The sequence below is a fragment of the Chelon labrosus genome (genome assembly GCF_963514085.1).
Source record: "Chelon labrosus genome assembly, chromosome: 7".
NCBI lineage: Eukaryota > Metazoa > Chordata > Actinopteri > Mugiliformes > Mugilidae > Chelon > Chelon labrosus.
This window is the reverse complement of record NC_140343.1, coordinates 22,830,194-22,849,158: the sequence shown is the minus strand read 5'-3', so window position 1 is coordinate 22,849,158 and position 18,965 is coordinate 22,830,194. Positions and strand designations below refer to the sequence as shown.

General features: G+C 41.2%; 1 protein-coding gene across 1 annotated transcript in view; it reads left to right on the top strand.

Annotated features, from left to right (window-relative positions):
* The window catches only part of tgfbr3 (transforming growth factor, beta receptor III), a 65,010-nt gene that overhangs the window by 28,002 nt on the left and 18,043 nt on the right, over positions 1-18,965 (top strand). Inside the window, exons 4-9 of the mRNA XM_084548292.1 lie at positions 5,785-5,922; positions 12,228-12,411; positions 14,287-14,449; positions 14,890-15,037; positions 17,265-17,442; positions 17,698-17,960. Of these exons, the coding sequence (XP_084404418.1) occupies positions 5,785-5,922; positions 12,228-12,411; positions 14,287-14,449; positions 14,890-15,037; positions 17,265-17,442; positions 17,698-17,960 (1,074 nt within the window). The remainder of the gene's footprint in view (positions 1-5,784; positions 5,923-12,227; positions 12,412-14,286; positions 14,450-14,889; positions 15,038-17,264; positions 17,443-17,697; positions 17,961-18,965) is intronic.

Below are 18,965 nucleotides of genomic sequence, written 5' to 3'. Positions count from 1 at the left end.
AATTTTGCATGAATTTTTCTTTGGTCAGATTTTGTGGAAGAAAGTATAAACTATAACAACACTATGTTTACATTTATAACTTTTTAGAAAAAGGTGTTGCATCTATTTGCGAACGATGTCTAAGCTTTAGGCTTCTGCGTTGGTGTTTCCCATTGCAGCAGATGGCTGATCGATACTCTATCAAGTGTTATAACCGATGGAAATGTTTAATATTCTTCTGTATGTGTCTTCTTGTGTCAAAATACAAGTGTAGTTGGTTATCTAAAATCAGCATTTTAGAGGATGGATTGTGATCATAAGTTTGTACTCCTCACAGTAAGTAGAAGATAGCATACCAAGCTAACTAGCTTCCCCTTGCAATGCTAGCATGTTAGGCTAACCAACCTTCTGCTGTCACTGCACTGCAGAAAGAATGTTTGACCAAATAGGAACAAAGTTTAAACCAACAACGTACTGATTTCTTGACAAAAAACGGATTCAATTTCAGTCAGCCTTTGATCCAATCTTATCCTGACCTCCTGACCCTTGTCCCCCCCCCCCGTTTCACTCCTTTGTTATATTTTTCAGCATGTCCTGCTATTCTGCCATATCACTTAAAGATTGCTATCGAGACGTCCCATCTCACTTTGACGTCTTTTCTTTTTTTCCGTCTTGGCATTTAACTGAGTGCAGACTGATTAAAATCACAGTTCAGGGGAAAGGCTCCAGGTAGCATCCCCATCTCAGTCAAATATGTGGGTGGCACTGATAAGAACCTCCCCTCCGTCACTGAGCTCCTTTGCCCCGGCTCCCCTTCCCTCTGTACGCCCTCACTGATCCAGAAAAAACCAAGATCCAGACAGACAAGGCACACGCACATACATGCAACATAAGATAACAAAGTATGATTGGTCCCAGACCTTTTTTAAGCTAACTTTTTAACTGGGTTTCTAGCCAGCCCTCTGTGTTTTTAACCATAGCAGTGTTCCATCTAGTTTAGTGTCTGGCGTTGTTTTTTTGTAATCTTGGATATCAAAACAAGCAAAGCAAAGCAAGCCAGTCATTTTCGTTTGTGTCACTGGATACATTGTTCTTTCCTGCTTTCTTTTTCAAGTTAGTTATTATTTCCTGGGAGGGAAAGTGCTCTCTCAGATTATTCTTACTTTTTGTCTAATTAAAGGAAGTTTCGTTTTTTTTTCTCCAAATTACCAGGGCTCATCAGGCACTTAATTAGCTCTGTCAATAAAGGAAACTCCCTTTTCCTGCAAGGATGCTGAGCCGCACTGATACTGAGCTCTGGCTGCAGTGTGACTGCTGTTTACACTGTTATATGTAACTATGAAAGTATCACATTACAAGGTTGATGCACAGTTTTTTTGAAGCACACTTGAAACATGGTGCAACTTACTTTGCTTTAAAGGTCACGAAATTGCAACCACATGCTCAAGACGGAACAAACAAATCACCCATTACAATTACAGTGACAGCCATCAGCAGCATCTAAATTCAACCATGTGGCTTTGTTAGACAATAAAGGTTTTGTATGATTTATCTTTTTCAGTTTTTGTTGCCCTTGGCGCTGTGTTTGTTGTTGGAGCTGATTTAGAGCTTAAAGTTTTTTTATTTTTCTCTAACGTGTTCATTGTTTACACATGCTACCACTAATAGTGAGCTTTGTGACGGGCCTTGCTTATTCTGCTACAGCTGTCGTCCCTTGTGTGGAGTTTCATTTCAGTAATGTGATAGGCCTCGACAAGCCTCCATCCGTGGCTGCTCGCAAGCCCACCCCTTAACTGTAATAGACCCTGGACCCCCAAAGCCCTTTGCCAGCCTTCTGATAATCAATCAGGCGTTGCCTCCCGTCCCTAGCAGACACTGAAGGTAGCTGCCAGCACCATGAACAGCTCAACGCCACCTGATCATTGCAAACACCACAAGAGGTACTCTGATGCCTGGCGCTTCTGCACCTCTTCTTTCCACACCCTGGCTGCATGACAAGTTCTGTTGCTATGCCCACCAACCTTTCCAGACGTCATAAACGCAGCTCTGTGGACAGAGATGAACACCAGCTGCTGCTGAGTACTCATCACCACTTGAACTGTGCAACACATAACTGATTTAGATTGGTATTACTGTTGTTTACTGGTTAAACCTGGGGGGAAAAAAATCATAATTACCGCAGCTTTCACCCCTTTTGACCTTCAGTGCCTCTTGACACTTCCTCTTCCAAGAGCTTTGTTTATGCCCGTGTTTGCAGGTGACTCATGTCTCCTGGAAATGATTCTGTCTGGGTTTAAAATTCCTCATCTTTTACAACTCTCTCCCTCACTCTCATTTTTCTACTACCTCCCTCTTCCATCTCTCAAAGCCAGGGCCTCAAAGCCAGGCCAGGTATGATTATATCTTGGTTGTTGCTATTCTCAGAGGAGCGATACATTCGCTTTTTCCAGTCTGGTCTAAGGGGGTGTGGGGTAAATAAGCCAAAAAAAAAACAAAAAAAAAAAACGAGTGAGCTGTGATCACCATCCACATTGCCTCATAGATAAATGTTTAGTAATTTCTTCCTTTTTCTTGTCTCAGAGGGACATTTTAATGATTTTCGCAGCACTTTCATAGATCACTAAACACTCTGGATTGTGTTGCTGTCCTCCAGGGCTTACATCTGTTCAACGCTGATAATTGGGCTTTGATGCTTAGTTTCCCCTCTGTTCATTCTTTTGGTGTTTCTTGATAAATTACTTCATGCGGCATCACAGTGACAAGTCTTTGAACACCGAGCATCAGAAATGAGGCCTCCCTGGGTGCAGTGCATCTCTGTTGATACTAGTTTAGCATGCTGAAAAAAGGTCTAATTCCAGTTTGTTATTATTTTCTGTACTCTTCCATAGCTTTTTTAGCCAGCGGATAAAAATTGCTCATAGCTGATGGAAATGTGTCGCCATTCCAGTGAGGCGCTGGCCCATATGGAGACATCAATACAGAAATGTCAAAAGAGACTGAACACAGGTCTACCTAATAAACAATCAGTAATGACCGAGTAGTTGTTAGAAATGCTTTTGCGGTCAAGAGATTTTAGTTGACGATTCATTGTCACACAATTAATGTCGTTGTCAAACCTTTGCAGCATTTCTTTTTTTTTTTCTTTTAACCATATTGAATGTCTGCGTTTCTTTGGCTTCACTTTCGACTTCACCACATTAGAAGTTAAGTGAGATAAATGTGAATATAGTCATGGAAATACTTCTGTTATTTTCATTCAACTGTTATATATACTGTAGGTTAATGAAAATGATTCCTAACAATGACAGAAAAGTAATAATAATTGGTATTATGTGGTTCTGTAATAATTGTGAAAGACAGTGATCTTAGTTGAAATAAATTATTGCCGTTAGAATTTGAGGTAAGCACATTTAACACCTTTGGCATGGCTGGTTTTACTTTACTATGAAGAAAACTAAACTCAATATCATTACTTTGTCATTTTAAAACTCAGTCTTGACATTTAAAAGTAGCCACCTCATACTGACTATATGTCAAACTGCTGGTAACAAAGTAACAATGTAATGTTTTGAAATCTGATCCACTGTTGACAGCTGAACGTTTTAGCTGCTTACCGAGGGCATTAAGGACTGTTGGGATCCTCCCCCACCCCCAGAGACTGGAGGGTTTTAATTTGAGGCCCCTCTTTCAGGCCATGCATTGACATCCATCTTGGGGAATCCAATTGCAAGTGGCCAGCTTAAAGTAAAGTTGTGAACACACCAAGGACGCACTGAGGATCTAACACCCACTATTAATGAATTAAACTAATACATAAATCTAAGTGAGAGTTAACAAATGAAATGATTGAATATGAGCACACTGTAAGTGATTCTGTCATTAATGTATCGGCATGCAGTTAATTGCATTATTGATGCTGTCGTGTTGATGTGTAAGGAGCCGTGTGGAGTTTTGTGTTCACTCAAAAATGACCAGTGTCTTTATTTACCTTTATGACGAGAGATTTTTCTGTCACTGCTCCAAACACAGCGATGCATATGGAAGCTTCCAGTTGTTCAGTTAATTTTAGTTTTGTGTAGGACTCTAAAATGACTTAATGTGTGTGTTTTCATTGAGAGTGAGAGAGATACATATTGTAGCTTCAGATCAGATCTTAAGTGCTGGCCAGGGACACATGTGGAGACGTATTTTAATGCCAGATGCTAACACGGATACAGGTCTGAAAGAGGCCTGAGATTGTAAGGTGACACCTTCCAGCTTTCAGTATTTGCCTCAAACTAGTTGAATGATCACCTCACATCACATTTAAGCGTGAGGAAACTATCTGTGAAACATCTAGTGATTTTGTAGTTTGATTAGTTCCAGAGATTTGCCATTTGCTGGTAACAGTGACCAGGATAATTAATAGTTGCCTAAGTCGCCTTAAAGCTAAATATTTTAAACTGTTCATTATTTATTCTGGTTCAGAGCACATGCCACTGTTTATGGTTAACTTCCTCCATATACAGTTCACTCTAAAATAGAATCGTATATAAATATGATTTGCAGTGACAGAAATAAGTATAACTGGAGGAGAAATGCAGCGCATCAGAAAAATGTTAATGGTTTCCATTTACCATTTAGATCTCCATCTTGATAGTATGCAGTCCATAACCACATCCAACCAGATTAGTGCTATGAATGTTTTTCATGGTGCGAACTCTTTCAAACGCTCACGCTGTCAAATAATATTTACAGTCTTCATCACTGTAATGATAGATCATTTGTTCTATTATTAGTTTCAATGCAAGTACAAAGGCTACATTTTTATAAAAAGAAAAGGCCAATAGCTTTGCAAGCTGTGACTGATTAAGTTACTGTAGGGGTCGTTACATCATATAATGGGGATCCTTGTGGGTCGAATTAGTGATTTACAGGCTTGTACTGCTGACACACTGAATAGGGTTAATTTGATTAGTCTGAGAAAATACAGATGAGAACATTTAAAGAAGAACAATGTCAGGCAGATCACTAAACATTTGAGATTACCGGTCCAATTGAGAATTTTTAAAAGCTCATAAGTAAACTTGTAATGGTGGCGTTTCCATAGGGCATTATTTAAAAGTTAAAAGATGATGAGAAGGTACATCCTTTCCTGAGATGAGTTTGGTTTCAGTGAACGCTCAGGCCATGAATCACCTGACTCGATTTGCTGCAAACTATCCAGGCACTGGAACACGAAAACAACAGTTTAGGTCCCAAAACATGCAACTTTGTTTTCCCCGTCTCGCTAACAGACTGTGAAAATCTATTTTAATGGCAGTCTGAGAACCAAAGGCATAGTTGCATGCTGTAGAGATGGTAACAGAGTCCCGGCCCTTACTATTTTTTTTCCCTCTGTTAACAAAGACTCCACTGTGTGAAAGTTCAGATCCCGCTGAGGCTACATATCAGAGCTAAGCAAGTGCCTTTTAGGGAGAACGCGGCATGCCGTCTTTGTGAGTTTATCAGCAAAGTGAGTACATAAACACCCACAAATCCCGATAAAGAAGAACAATCTACATCACAACAGAGCTGCGTGTGGACCAGGATAGTAGCTGTGTATCACTTGATAACTCTAATTACACATAAGCAAACATAAGAAAGTAAAAGCTTTTTCATTTGCATATTGCATGTAGTGTTGCTGATCTTGAACTGTGTTTTTCTTCTTCTCTCTTGATCAGTTTACGGCTAATGTGTTAACATTTTGTTGTTATGTGCCCTCTCTCTCTCTCTCTCTCTCTCTCTCTCTCTCGCTCTCTCTTTGTTTATTTTTTTCTTCGGTAGGTTGAGCTACATCTGAAGCCCATCCAGTCCATGCTGCACCACCAGAAGCCTCTGGTCTTCGTGCTCAACTCCCCCCAACCACTCATCTGGAATGTCAAAGCAGAGAACCTGGAGCTGCGCATCAAACATATCTTTCATGTGAGTCCAGCATCCCTAAAAGCCTCAAAATCCTTCCTCCCAAACTAGTGTATTCATTTCCTCACAGGCTAAACGGTAGTCCTCCTGTCAGTAGCTGTTTTCTATGAGGAAAATATTTCAAGTTGTGTAAATGTGCAGAGGAGGCCTTTTTACACTCCAAAAGAGGTTTCCCATGCTAAGGGTCTGAACATTGTCTCCTGTGTGATTATGACACAATTAGTACAACTTTAAATCCAAAGTTAGCCAAATTCTTTCTGTATCATTCAATGGGATAAAATGTGCTGTGTCATCTTTTTTCAATCTCTGCAGACAGGGGGTCATATGCCCACCCTTTTCTAACCAGTTCTGTTGATAGCTTGGCTGCTGTTCAAATTAAACCGGGCGTATCCTTGTACCACAAAAACTCTTAACAACAGGAAGGGTTGTTAAGACTAAAGCGGTGACGCTTTACTGAAAAATTGTATGATCAATCACTTTTTGTTTTAATAATGTTGCAGCTAATTGGTTTATAAAAAAAGTGTTTGCTCTTTAATCTATAAATTCAGCTTTCATTTGTAAGAGGAAGAATATGTATTTGCGTCTTGCTTTAAAGTTATCCAAAATAATGGAAAAACTGAAAATGTGACTTGATGAAAATCTGATCTGATCTGAACTCATATAACCCTAACCCTAATAATAATGTTGGCTCTATCAAAATAGACGGAGACAGAGGTTTTTGTTAGGGCTAGGGTACAAATCAGTGAGAAAGACAAGAAGAGTTACTAAGAGGTATCTTAGTGTAGCTAGAAATAGGTCCCCTGGGGAGCCAGATATATTTAGTAAAGGTACCAGGGGGCCTCTCTGGGAAACTTAATAAAAAAATGTAAAAACTGGCTTCTTCGGCGCTCATGTTCAAAGCCCGTGTATCTCATAAAAATATCATAGCAAAATGTGAATCAAAATCCTCAGCCGTGGATTCACTACGCTATAATGCTATGAAAACTATTTCTTTGCCTTCATACACTCCGAAGGATTTTGTGTGTTTTTTCCCAGAAGTTATCATTTTCACGGCATGGTCCAAGAATGCAGCATCAGGTACACAAATGATTTCCATATGTGGTCCACTGTTTTCTTGCTTACTTCTTTGGCAGCATCCTGCCATAAAAGCCAAAGTGACATAGAGCATATGCACAGATTAGAAAATCCTTACACTATGCACTGTACATTATACAGCATAAAGAACTATTTGTTCCACTTTTGAGTCTGTGTCTCAGCCCCTTCAGAACAGAGCATTAACATGCCTCTACTAGACCTTATGAACCGTTTAGGCTTGTCTGACAGTAACTTTCGTCACACAGTCATATTGGTAATCATCACCTCTGCATCATGAGTGACTCCCATGCAATAAAATGTCTGGAGAGATTCCAGGCAAGATATTGTTGTTGTTTTTTTTTTTTTGCTCATCTTGTACCCAAGAGAATTCTCAAAAGTTAGAAAAAAAAAGACTTTTTTTTATTTTCTTGGATTGTAGCCTTCAGACAAAAATCACTACATGCGGACATGATGGATGAGACCTTTTAATTATTATTTCCTGTACTAATGGAAATGTTCTCATGTCAAAAGAAAGTGATGCAGTTCATACGGATGGATGTGCATCTGGCCTGCTTGTGTTTTCTTAAGCTGCGATAACGTGTAGCCAATGAGATGAGTGTTGCTGTAGAGACCAGCAGGTCAGCATCACACTAAGTGTCTCCCCCTGTCAGTGGTGGCCGACAGAAAACAGCTGAAAAGCATCATTACAATCAACATGCAGAGCTGTTTCTGTATAATGACGTTGGACAGCCTTGCTTTTGCAGAGTAAGAGCTTTTTACTTCTGCTTAATCTCAAATGAAATGTAGACGGTTCTAAATTTACTTTTTAAAGTGATAAGAGACATCCCTGTATTAGAGTAATGTGCATTCTCATATTCATTTACAGTAGCTACTCAAGCTCAACTATTCTCATCTAATGGAATGAATGTATTTTTTGAGACAAAACCGAGGTGTCAGCTTTATCTGAAGGCCTTTCAGTTTGATATGTGTCTAACACATAAAAGCAGTTTTTCAAGTGGGGCGAGAACAGATAAAGGACATCTTAACAGTGAGGCAGGAGGCCTCTGGAGTCAGACAAAGCTGGGCTAATGGCTCTGGCTGACTACGGGGGCCTCTGATGGATTAAGTGTTAAGTATTTTGTGTTTGAGCGACAGCACCAAGCCTTCTGGCATCGCAAGCTGTTGGTACCTTAGCCACTCACCTAATGGCTGCCCATGGCCACGGTCTCCACCCTGACACCTCCTGAGCATGCCACAAAACTCAAAAACCACACAGCTACTTCCTGGAGGAACAATCATCACCGCTCTCTTCTCTGTTATTTAGGACACATTCTTTTCATCACTAATAAACTGCAACTGACCATTTGCTAAATGTGTCTGAGGCAATGCTTGTAAAGCTTCCTGTTCCTCCACGGCACATGCAGACTTCACAATGTGCATGTCGATAATAATGAATAACAAATTCGTAGTAACTTCTTCAAGAGATAAAACTGGTGATTGGTATCTGCTGATTTTGCCAAACTAATTGACAAGACTCATTTAACAGCTGCAAGCAGCTAGCTAATTAAATTAATATATCTACATATTGGTTAGAAATGCAGGTTCTGGACAACTGTTTCCTGCTGACTCTTTGAAAGCAAGTAGCTTGTCTAAGGTGTCATAAATTTACAGGTGAAGACGATGTATTATTTAATTTTTTACTAAAAGACTGAGGTTGTGTCCCTATCAAAAGTCTGCATGCTTATTAGTTGATGTCCTGTTGAAGACAGGGTTTTTATGTTATGAGCTAACTGGAAGTTCAATTAAAAGCTTGCTTGGTGTTGCAGAAATACATGTGTACCGGGATGTACAGTATGAGGAACCTTACCAAGTCCCAAACCTTCTAGTCCGTGCTTCACAGTGGAGAAGTGAGATGTTGCTGTGTTGAGAGCACAGAGTAATAGAGTCAATAGGAGCTGGTTTTGGGCTTAACACTTCAGAACAGAGACTCATTGCCAGACCTCCCTCACTGCCTTTCCACTGGAGAGGCTGTTTCCTTGGGCTAATAGGGCTCTGAATCAGGCCTGCCAGTCCTTGTTTCCTGGTCCCAGTGCTATGGCCTACGTAGCCCCAGATGGGCTGCCTGGAATAGGTTCAGAGATGTTGAGCACACTTTTTCTGTTGGCCACTGGACCCTGTCGGCTTTCAAAATGCCAGAATCCAGACTTCTGTTGTAAAACATGCTCTCGACAGTACTTTTTATCAGTCAGCAGCAGGGTTTGAGTAAGACACAAAGTGCATAGTGTGGTATGGTGACGTTCTGGCTAAATGTATTCCTTTTGCTTTTGTGGGATTAGAGGAGGAGAGCCGCGTTGCATCTCCGCTTGAAATGCTTGATCTGGAGCAAATGTTTTATGGCCCTTGATGGAACAACACAGTTGAGATTTGCTGCTGGCTTGTGTCTTGCCCATTGTTTGTTTGCCAAGCTTTGCCTTTCACTCCTGTATTTCTTTCATTAGTTGAAGGCTTGTAGTGTGAGCCCTCACATGAGCCCCCTTCCTCACTGTAATTTTTAATGGAAACCACGAGTAGCCACTATTGGTTTTTATTTGGAGACTGAAACGGCAGAGGAACGCTCCAGACTGGCGCTGAGACATATGGTATTGTTTTGTCCACAACATAGCCTGCCAGTTCACAGGAACACAAGCACATCTGCAGCAAGCGGCATGATTAGCTCCGCGTATCTCATCAAAAGAGGGACGATCAAATCAGCCACAAAATGCATTTATCGCATTAATATCGCTGGAGAGTTATTGCATGCTCATATTCTCTCTCAACCCTTTCAACACTTTCCGTCACCCATCTCTGTTTGCAACACCTCTCATTTTTTTTCAGACAGCTTTTTGCAGTTTCCCAGGCGAAGGGTGTTGCTTAGTTAGAGCCCAGTGGAGGATTCCAGCTCTGATAATTGATCTCAAACATTTGGCATGGCTTCTCCTTTTTACTGCACATGTGGTCATAATATGTTGATGCTTATAGGCAGAAAAGACATTGGAGGAAATATATTGTTAAATGTTTCCCATGCATGCATGCATGATCTTCGGCACAAGCACATTTATCTATCACACTAGATAACAAAATAAATGGAGTAAGCGTATATAATGTTCAAGCTGGTGAAGTCACCAGTTGCCATTGGAGTTGCTGAAGTAACATGACTGCCTTCAAGTACCATTATGAACATGAAAGCCTGAGTTTCAGTCCCCATGGTATGTGGCTCGCCTTTCTTCTACATTCTTTGTTTGCTCTCAACTGCCAAGTCTGAGGAATTACTCTCAAGTTAAAGTAATATCCACAGCACATTAAAAGGTCTTCACAGCTTAGAAGTCTGCATTCAGGACGGTTTTTGGCAGTGAGAGCAACAAATTGCTTAATAAGAGATGAGCTCTGTTTTCATATAGTCAACTTGTGCTGTGCTTGGCAACTGGCTGCTGCGTGTTGCTCAGAAGAATACTAGATAGACATGAGACCTTTGCTTTGGTTGGTTTCGAGGCAAACATGAATCAAACACAGTGTCATACTTACCATTGAAGTCACTGCAGTTTCAAATTTAATGAGGAGTTTTTGCTTTATGCGCGTGCATCAGCAACAAATGTAACTCTGTAGTATTGAATGACAGCGTATGTAAATAGTGTGCAGGACATTGTGTTTATATTTATATATTCTGTTTAAGCCACTGACAGAAATTGCTTTTTGGTTTCCAGCACTTTTTGGTCTGTCAGCGAGAGAGAGAGAGTTTGTTAAAGCCCAGAGTAGGTCTCTCACTTCCCAGTTTCAAATTCCTGAGGTTTTTTTAGAGCTCTGGAAGGCCTGGAGCTAATTTGGCTTTCAGGCTTTCCCCTCTAATTCTATGCGACTAATTATGGTCGTGGTCCCGCAATTAAACTGATAAACTCTGTTCAGCTTGGCAAGGCTTGCGAAGAAGCCCCACCCCCTCTTCGGAGGCACGGGGCAAGACCTCTCCTCTTTACCGTTTTTCTTTGTGCTACTTCTCGCTGTAGTAAACACACTAAAAATAAAGTCAACCTGAATTCTTCGATAGAGTCTGCCTCCTAGGCCCCACTATTTACTGCCTCTGGTGACAATGCCAGGAACATTGAGAGGAGCGTCCAGAGGTCAGACAGATGTTGCGCATGAGGGGATTTGAAAAGTTCGTTCTATTCTATTAACATTAAAGCATGATTGCAATTTGGGGACCACTTCATAAGATGAGACGTGAGACAAAAACGTCATCTCGCGTATTCCTCTTCTATTCCTCTTCAAAGGGATTTAATGTTTTAATGTGGCCTGCCAGCGGTGGTTCAGGTCCAGCACACTGATAGGATACCTTGGAAGAAAGAAAAACAAGCAGTGAAATAAAATGAGGTAGGCTGTCTAGACCGTGCGCTAGGACTCATTTGGTTGTACAGTAGGCTTTCAGCACATGTGAATGTTTATCTCTTTGAAATGAAGCATATGGGGTGAAGTCGGTAATGTGCCAAAAGTGGTCGCTCCTAAATTCCTCCAGGCCACTCTCCCTATCTTTTTCTTTACAAACCTCTACAAGTCTGTTTTTGGGGACTTTTAAAATTCAAAAACACACATTCAGTTGTACTTGTTATATTTATGTGTACTCGCCCACTGTGTATACCGTATTTGCCAGATTATGTCGCTGTCAAGTGTTTGTGTCTTCTCTGTTTCCCCTTGTGGCCATTTTGTTGCTCACCTACACATTTCTGATGACGCACTGCGACGCAGCACGCTGTATAAACACTGGAAACCAGACACCATATTGTGTCGAGGAACATGTGTTTAAAATACGCGGAGCATATTTGTAGAAGCTTTGCAATAACGGCTGGGATGGAGTGTGAGGGATGGGTTTCACCAGTGTTTAAAGAGCTGGTTTAATTTTGGAAAGACTGAGCTTGCCTGCTGTTCCTTCATTTTACAGTCTCAAATTTCTGTGGTAAAATAAGGATGAGCGAAGTAGGTTTGACTCCTACGTGTATATTACTCGCAATGAAAGAACAAATATGTCACTGTCAGTTTAGTTATATGGTTAAATACAATACATAAGATATGGGGAAGACCTTCCTATTCTATGTCTTATTATTTCATTGCAATCTGAACAAACTGAAGAAAGCACGTTGCGCAGATTTGTTAACTTATCCCAGCAGCTCTTTTGTCCTCTAACACTCGTACCTTTTCTCCTCCGCCAGGTATCTGAAGGCTCAGAGGTCTACTTTAAGCCGGGAAACTTCTCTATCTTCACTCAGATCAAGAAGGAAACCCTTCCCCACGGCAATGAGCACCTCCTCAACTGGGCCCAGAAGAAGTACAGGGCAGTCACCTCTTTCTCTGAGCTCAGGATGGCTCAAGCCATCTACATCAAAGTCGGAGAAGGTGTGCACCAGATTCACAAAATTCCTAAACATAGCTCATGGCCCCAAGGCACGCCCAGTCCCCCACACCCCTACCCATTCCCCTTTAGCTTTCACAACTTTACTTTGCTTTTGTGCTTTAGCCCAGGCTAGATGTTACACATGCACTACTAGAGGGAAATAACTTCTTTTCCACAGCAGACATTCACCCTTTCACACAATATAACAGGCTGCCTGTGGTATTTCTGATACTTGTTTGCCTACAGCCTGAAGAATTACTGGATGCATGGGGTGTTATACTACTAATGGTATAAATAACTATTTTCCATACTTGATGCTCCATATATTCATTTGCTTTTAGTTCCACTTTCTTCCAAATTTTGATTTAACCTAAATGTATGTGACCTTAAAACAAACAATGCAAGTAATCTAAAGAAAAAGAGTAGGGAACTGTGACAGGCATTTACTTTATTATTATCTTTTTTGAACAACTTATTAACTGATTTATTGGTAACTTTATCCTCATATTTATCCACAATCAAAATAATTACTGTGGAATTCAAGACAATCTGCACTGTGCAGCAATATGCATAGTGCAGATCATCTAATAATCTCTAGATAACTGTTATGATCAAAAGACAATAAAACGTCACACTAACACCACAGAATTCTGTAGAGTAGATGTCATGGTTAGAATATGTCTGCATACATTTGCATTCAATTGAAGACTGAGCTCTTATAAACTCAGTCTTATGCAGACAAAAAAAATGGAAAATGAATTGCACCTTTCAAATTTTCCAAACTAGAAAGGTGAGGGAGGAGTGTGTTTGAAGTGAAGAAGTGTTGGGGGATTCTCAAGGGAGGCGATGATCGATTTTCACAGATTCAAGATGCCGCCTTTCACTTATTCATTTTCTTTAGGCTGGTTTATACGGCCGACGAACAGTATACCCAACTGCACAATTCATCAGCTTTCAGACAGGATTTTTTTTTTAATGGCTATCTTTCACTCCACGGAAATAAAGCAAAGCTCCTGTCTGGAGAGAAGTAACGGCTCCATTACTGCTGGTGATGAGTAAGTTCTCTATGTATGTTGTTAGTTGCTCTGGAGAGCAGAGTGGCTGCCCAGCCTTCAAGCGTTTGGCTTATGTAACTAGGGGCTGTGGTTTGGCAAAATTCCAAAGTGCCAATATGTTTACTTCAAGTAAAGAACTTTAGATTTCCACTCCTTCACATCTTCAGTAGTGTTTCATGAAGATGGACAGATTCTCACCTTCCTAACTGGGCCCACAGTCAAGGTCTCTCTTAGCTCTTTACAGTTACGGAGAGGAAGGTGCCAGCCTTCAGTTTACACTTTGTCCAAAGTTCTGTTCACCAAATAAGGAAGCATCTGCCTTGTGTTGTTTTCTACTGGGTGCTGAGAAGGAGCCCAACTTTTCAAGTTAATGAATTTTTCAATAGTTGTGAAAGCAGAGGAAAAAACACAAGAAGGTTTGATTAAAAATGTCTCAGAATATTATTTTCCTGTTATTGCGAAGTAATTCTGATAAAATTCCTCACTTAGTTTTCCCACATAAAATCAAAAGAGCCATTTCCTCGATAGGAAGGTCCTGACAGTCCTAGGCCTTGTTAGTGCTACATTTGGAAGGGAGAAAATGGGAATACCAGCTGCAGAGTTGCATGGAAACTTCAGTTCTTCATTTGGAACAGCTGGGTTAATGCAAACATTGACATTACTGAAGTCTCCTTGATTGTGACATTGAAGTCCTCCCAAATGCAGGGGCTGCTGTTTTGTTGCTGACCCTGTGCTCCGACTTATCACGGGTAGATAGACCAAAAGGCTGCATTTCTCCTTCAGAATCAAAATATCCTCACAGATCCCATGCTTCACTTTCAGATCCAGTGTTTCCTGACACCTGCAAGATAGATACCAAGTTCCTGTCCTTGAACTACCTGGGCAGCTACGAGGAGCCACAGACATCGAAGGGTTGCGTCCTGTCTGTGCCCAACAAAGAACGAGAAGTCCACATCATTGAGCTCCAAGCCCCGAACTCCAGCAGGTGAGCAGCCAAAGCAGCTAAAGCCAGGAATACATGCTGTCATAGTTTATTTTTGAGGTCAGGATGCTCTCACTAATCTCTGTGGATTTTGTTTTGGATGGGAACTAACATGATGCTAGAGGGGGTTTACTCTTCACTTGGTGGTGTTTTTTAAGGAAGATATTTCAAAACTGGATCTCAAAGTCCAGGTTGCCAGATAATGTCTTCACTTCCCAATGGAGTGATTATTCTGTACACCCAAAAGACTACAAATCTGGGAATGCAATGGTAGATGTGCTGTATCTCACTCTGTGCTATCTGGTCTGTAGTGCATATGTCTGCTTTTGTACTGGGAATGCATCCAGCCTTTTAATTAGTTGGCTAGACACAAGAGGCACAATAACGCTACATCAGCCTAACCATCCAAAAATGTTTTTCTCTCCCTCTCTCTTTTTCTGCAGTGCTTTCCAGGTGGATGTCATAGTTGATCTACGACCTCTGAAGGACGATGCCCTGGTGTTTCGTGATGTTGTCTTGCTGCTCAAGTGCGCCAAGTCTGTCAACTGGGTCATCAAAGCCCACAGTGTAACTGGAAATCTGAATGTCGTGGTAAGCTAGCAGCATAACAAAAGACATACGCTTTTGCGTGACTGAATATCTTTTATTGCGTTACAGAGAACAAAGCAGAATTTGTATAGTTGTGTCACGCATCATTGTGGTTCACAAGTCACGTCACAGACAGAAATGTCAACACTTTGCACCGCTGGCCAGGGAATTTGTCACACAAGATGCGTGCTGAAGTGGCGCCTGGTCAACATGGCAGGACAGGGTGGGGATAACGGGTTTGGAGGAACTGTGAAATTTCATCGTGACAGATCCAGGGATTGTCGTTACTCACAGAGAGCCAGGGGCTAGAGTGGTGGGGGCATAACATATTTTTACAGCCAAGGCTACTGCAGCACTTGAACTGCGCAGAGCCCTCGCTGCGTCCCAGCATTCATAGTGTGAATTATGAGCAGTGCTTGCTTCAGGCAGTTTCTTATACGAAAGACAAACACTGGCTAATAACTAAAATATATCAGAGTAACCTTAACTTAGAATTATGGTTTTGTACATATCAACACTGAGCATGAGTATATAGTTTTGAAATTAAATCTCCATTAGTGCTACACAAGTCTCTCAGGATCCCGACAACCCATAAGAGTTTGACACCTGTGCAAACTCTGGAAGAGTACTTTAACTGTAGATCATGTCAATACAGAACTGGCAGTTGGCCAAGCCCTATAGTGCCTCCAGGGTCAGAATTTCTCCTGAGTGAATAAATCAATGAAGAAAATCTAAAAGGCGCTCACCAATATCGTGCATTTCTGAATATTTCACATGTGACATCATTTACTATATTGTGGACACTCATTAGTGGCACTGTTCATTAGTTTGCTATTTACTTGTACCTGTCTGCTCTCTTAGCCTTGTTCTGGTTCCGGTGGAGAGGTTTTCATGCTTCCTCAGTGTGTAGTGTTGCTGCTGCAGCCATGACACTGCACTTTTACCAGGTGCAGCGTGTTTGTACAGCTGCCGAGTTGTGGCTGGACAGTAAGTCAGTCAGGTTGTTTGAGTGTAAAGCTCAGAATCTGTGAAACTTATCAGTGGGACTTGAAAAGCAACACAAATCGATGGTCATGCATCGTGCACTCAACAAATATACCCAATTATACAGCTTGTACTACAGTTTAGCATATACTGTACAACGTGTGGGTTTCAAATTTCGATAATCCACTGTATATTTTGTTATTTTACTGGATTACATGCAGTTTTCCACCAGCAGAATGAACATTTCAGCATTTGCGAAGTTGCAGCCGTCATACATTTTCAGCCATATTTGCAGAACGGCTGAAGGAATGACGTCGACAGTCAGTCTGCTGGTCCACCACTTCAACGCTTTCCATAAAAGTTCACTCAAGCATTCATAATCGGCTCATAAGGAACTGACAGACCCCCAGACCTTCACTCAGTACCATCAGCAGATCCAGATTTGAGTTTTTCTCAATACTATGGGTTTAGTGCTAGAGAGGAGAGAGAGAAGAGATTCAGAACTGATGCAAAGGAATAGGTGCAGTGCAATCATGCACATCTATAATGAGATCACTGTCGGTTATACAAATGTCTTTGCATTTAGCAGTTTTTTTATAAGGATTTTAGGTTTATTGTGAATCACAACCTGGTACAAACAGCTGATAGTGGCATTCTTCGTCCTCATCTACAGTATGTTACACCCCTGCAATGTCAGTATAAACACAAGGTCATGTAGTAGCTCTCAAACCACTGAAAAAACCAACATTTTCAATTTTACTCAACAAAAGTGGTACACACGACGCTGCGCTTGTGCAACCAGTATCTGGGAGGTCGTCAGCTATGCAAGTGGTGTGATGGCCTCATAAAGCCAAGACCTCACTTCTGTCAGAAACTGTGTTCTCCTCCGTGTTGCTCAAGAGACTTGAATCTGTGGGAAACGACTGTGAGAAAGAATGAGTCCTCCCTCTCAGAGGGAGCAGCAGGGCAGGACACGAATTTTAGGAGCAAACTAACATGTTGGATTCTCAGCATTGATCGAGCTGCGACACGCCCATTACCTCACACTCATTCACATGATTCACACTTGACACGGAATAAGCGCAGGACTGGGCTTGAAGTTGAATATCTGTGATTACACCTAAACTGTAAATCGTGTCTTTTGTGCGAGAACATCTTAAATTGACTCACTTGAATTTGTGCTCGTCCAGAAGCAACGCTGTCTTTATTTTGGATGGAAAACATATATCGCGCTTTCTTCCCACAGGCCTCTGATACCGTGAGTGTTAGCTCACAGATGTCCGTGTCAAAACTGCCGAAGCAGCACTTGCCGTCAGGGCCGCAAGCCTTGATCAAGTGGGCACAGGAGCATGGCTACAGTCCAGTCACATCTTACACCAACACTCCCGTGGCTAACCACTTCAATATCCGACTTAGAGAGCCAGGTAATCTGAATAACAATCCTCTAAATCCTGTAAATGATGCCAAAGCAAAAGTAAAAATATTTTATGCATATAAATTCTGGCTAACATAAAAGCAACACATACATTTTAGCATCTGCCGTAGTTGTCTTTTCAACTAATATTCCACATTTGCATGCCCTATTGAGAAACTAGCATGAAAAAGTAAAAAAATATTCATGCCTCTTGGTCAGTCTTCCTTCCTGTAAAGTCAGCCTCACAAGGTTCTGTGCCTTCCAGATGTGGTGGATCCTCCAGAGAGTCTCTTGCCTCCTGAACTCACCATCCTGCGTAATTCCAGTCCTCATCCTGAACCTGGGACGGCTTTGCGACGCTCTGGTGTGCCCTTTCCATTTGCTCCATCTTCGCCTGACGTGCCCCACCCGCCCTCGGTCTTTGGCGAGCAGTGGGACATCGGACAAACTGAGGCCATTCAGAGCGGCCTCACTCTACAGTGTGAGGACAAGAGAATGGTGGTCAGCATTGCCAAAGAGACCCTGGAAGTGAGTGGGCATGGTGAAGTTTTATCATAGATCCTGCACGCAGAGCTACATTAAATCCGTCAATCATCATTATCTATAACATTATGCTGTAGAGTGTCGCTGTGGGCTGGAGCTTGTACAAACTGGTAATGGCTGAGAAGCAGGGTACACCCTGGAATAGTAACTGGTCCATTAGGGCTAGAATTAATAATCATTTTAAATAGTTAAGTTTCATATTTTTACATAATGAACTTATCCAAATATACACAAAACCAAAAACTCAGATTAAAATAACATGGGCTGTATATGCAATATATTGTGTGTATATTATTATTTATATTATATAATTTTTACTCAAAATACTTTACTACAAAAAGACCCATTGTGTTTATTTGAATGACTTTGGTCTTAATTCAATGTCATCAATGGTTACATATTCAAATTTGTTCCCAGTGTGGTCATCCAGACAGGCATTTGTTCTTACATCTCTTCTCATGCGACACAGACTCGATGTGACAAACTGTGACAAGAACAACAAAAAGTACCAAAGATAGAGGACACCCAGAGAGAATAGGAGTGTCTAGACCAATTAAGAAATTGATTAGAAATAAACATCCATGTTCTTGATTTTCTTAAAGAGCTGAGTGATTGCAACTCTGAACTATTAGCAAATTATGAAACTGTTTAAGTACCCTCACAAAGAGAATAGTTGCACGTTGATTATTATTTGGGTTGTCCACCTTAGAGCTCACTTTTACCTGCTGCCATGACTTTACCTCCACATACAGTAAGAAAAGTGTGTTTCACTTGCACAAATCTAAAACAAGAAAAAGTAGGAAATGAATCGTCCCCATTGAAGCGAGCGGAGCTGTTCCAAGCATTTGGCGTCTGAACATGGGGACAGCTCAGCCAGCCCACATCACAGAATGGAAACTGGCATAGACTGTAATTAGGAACTGGAGTTAGACCACCTTGTGGGATTTGTTTATTTCTGAGAACTCAGAAGTTTCACACAACCGCTTTGAC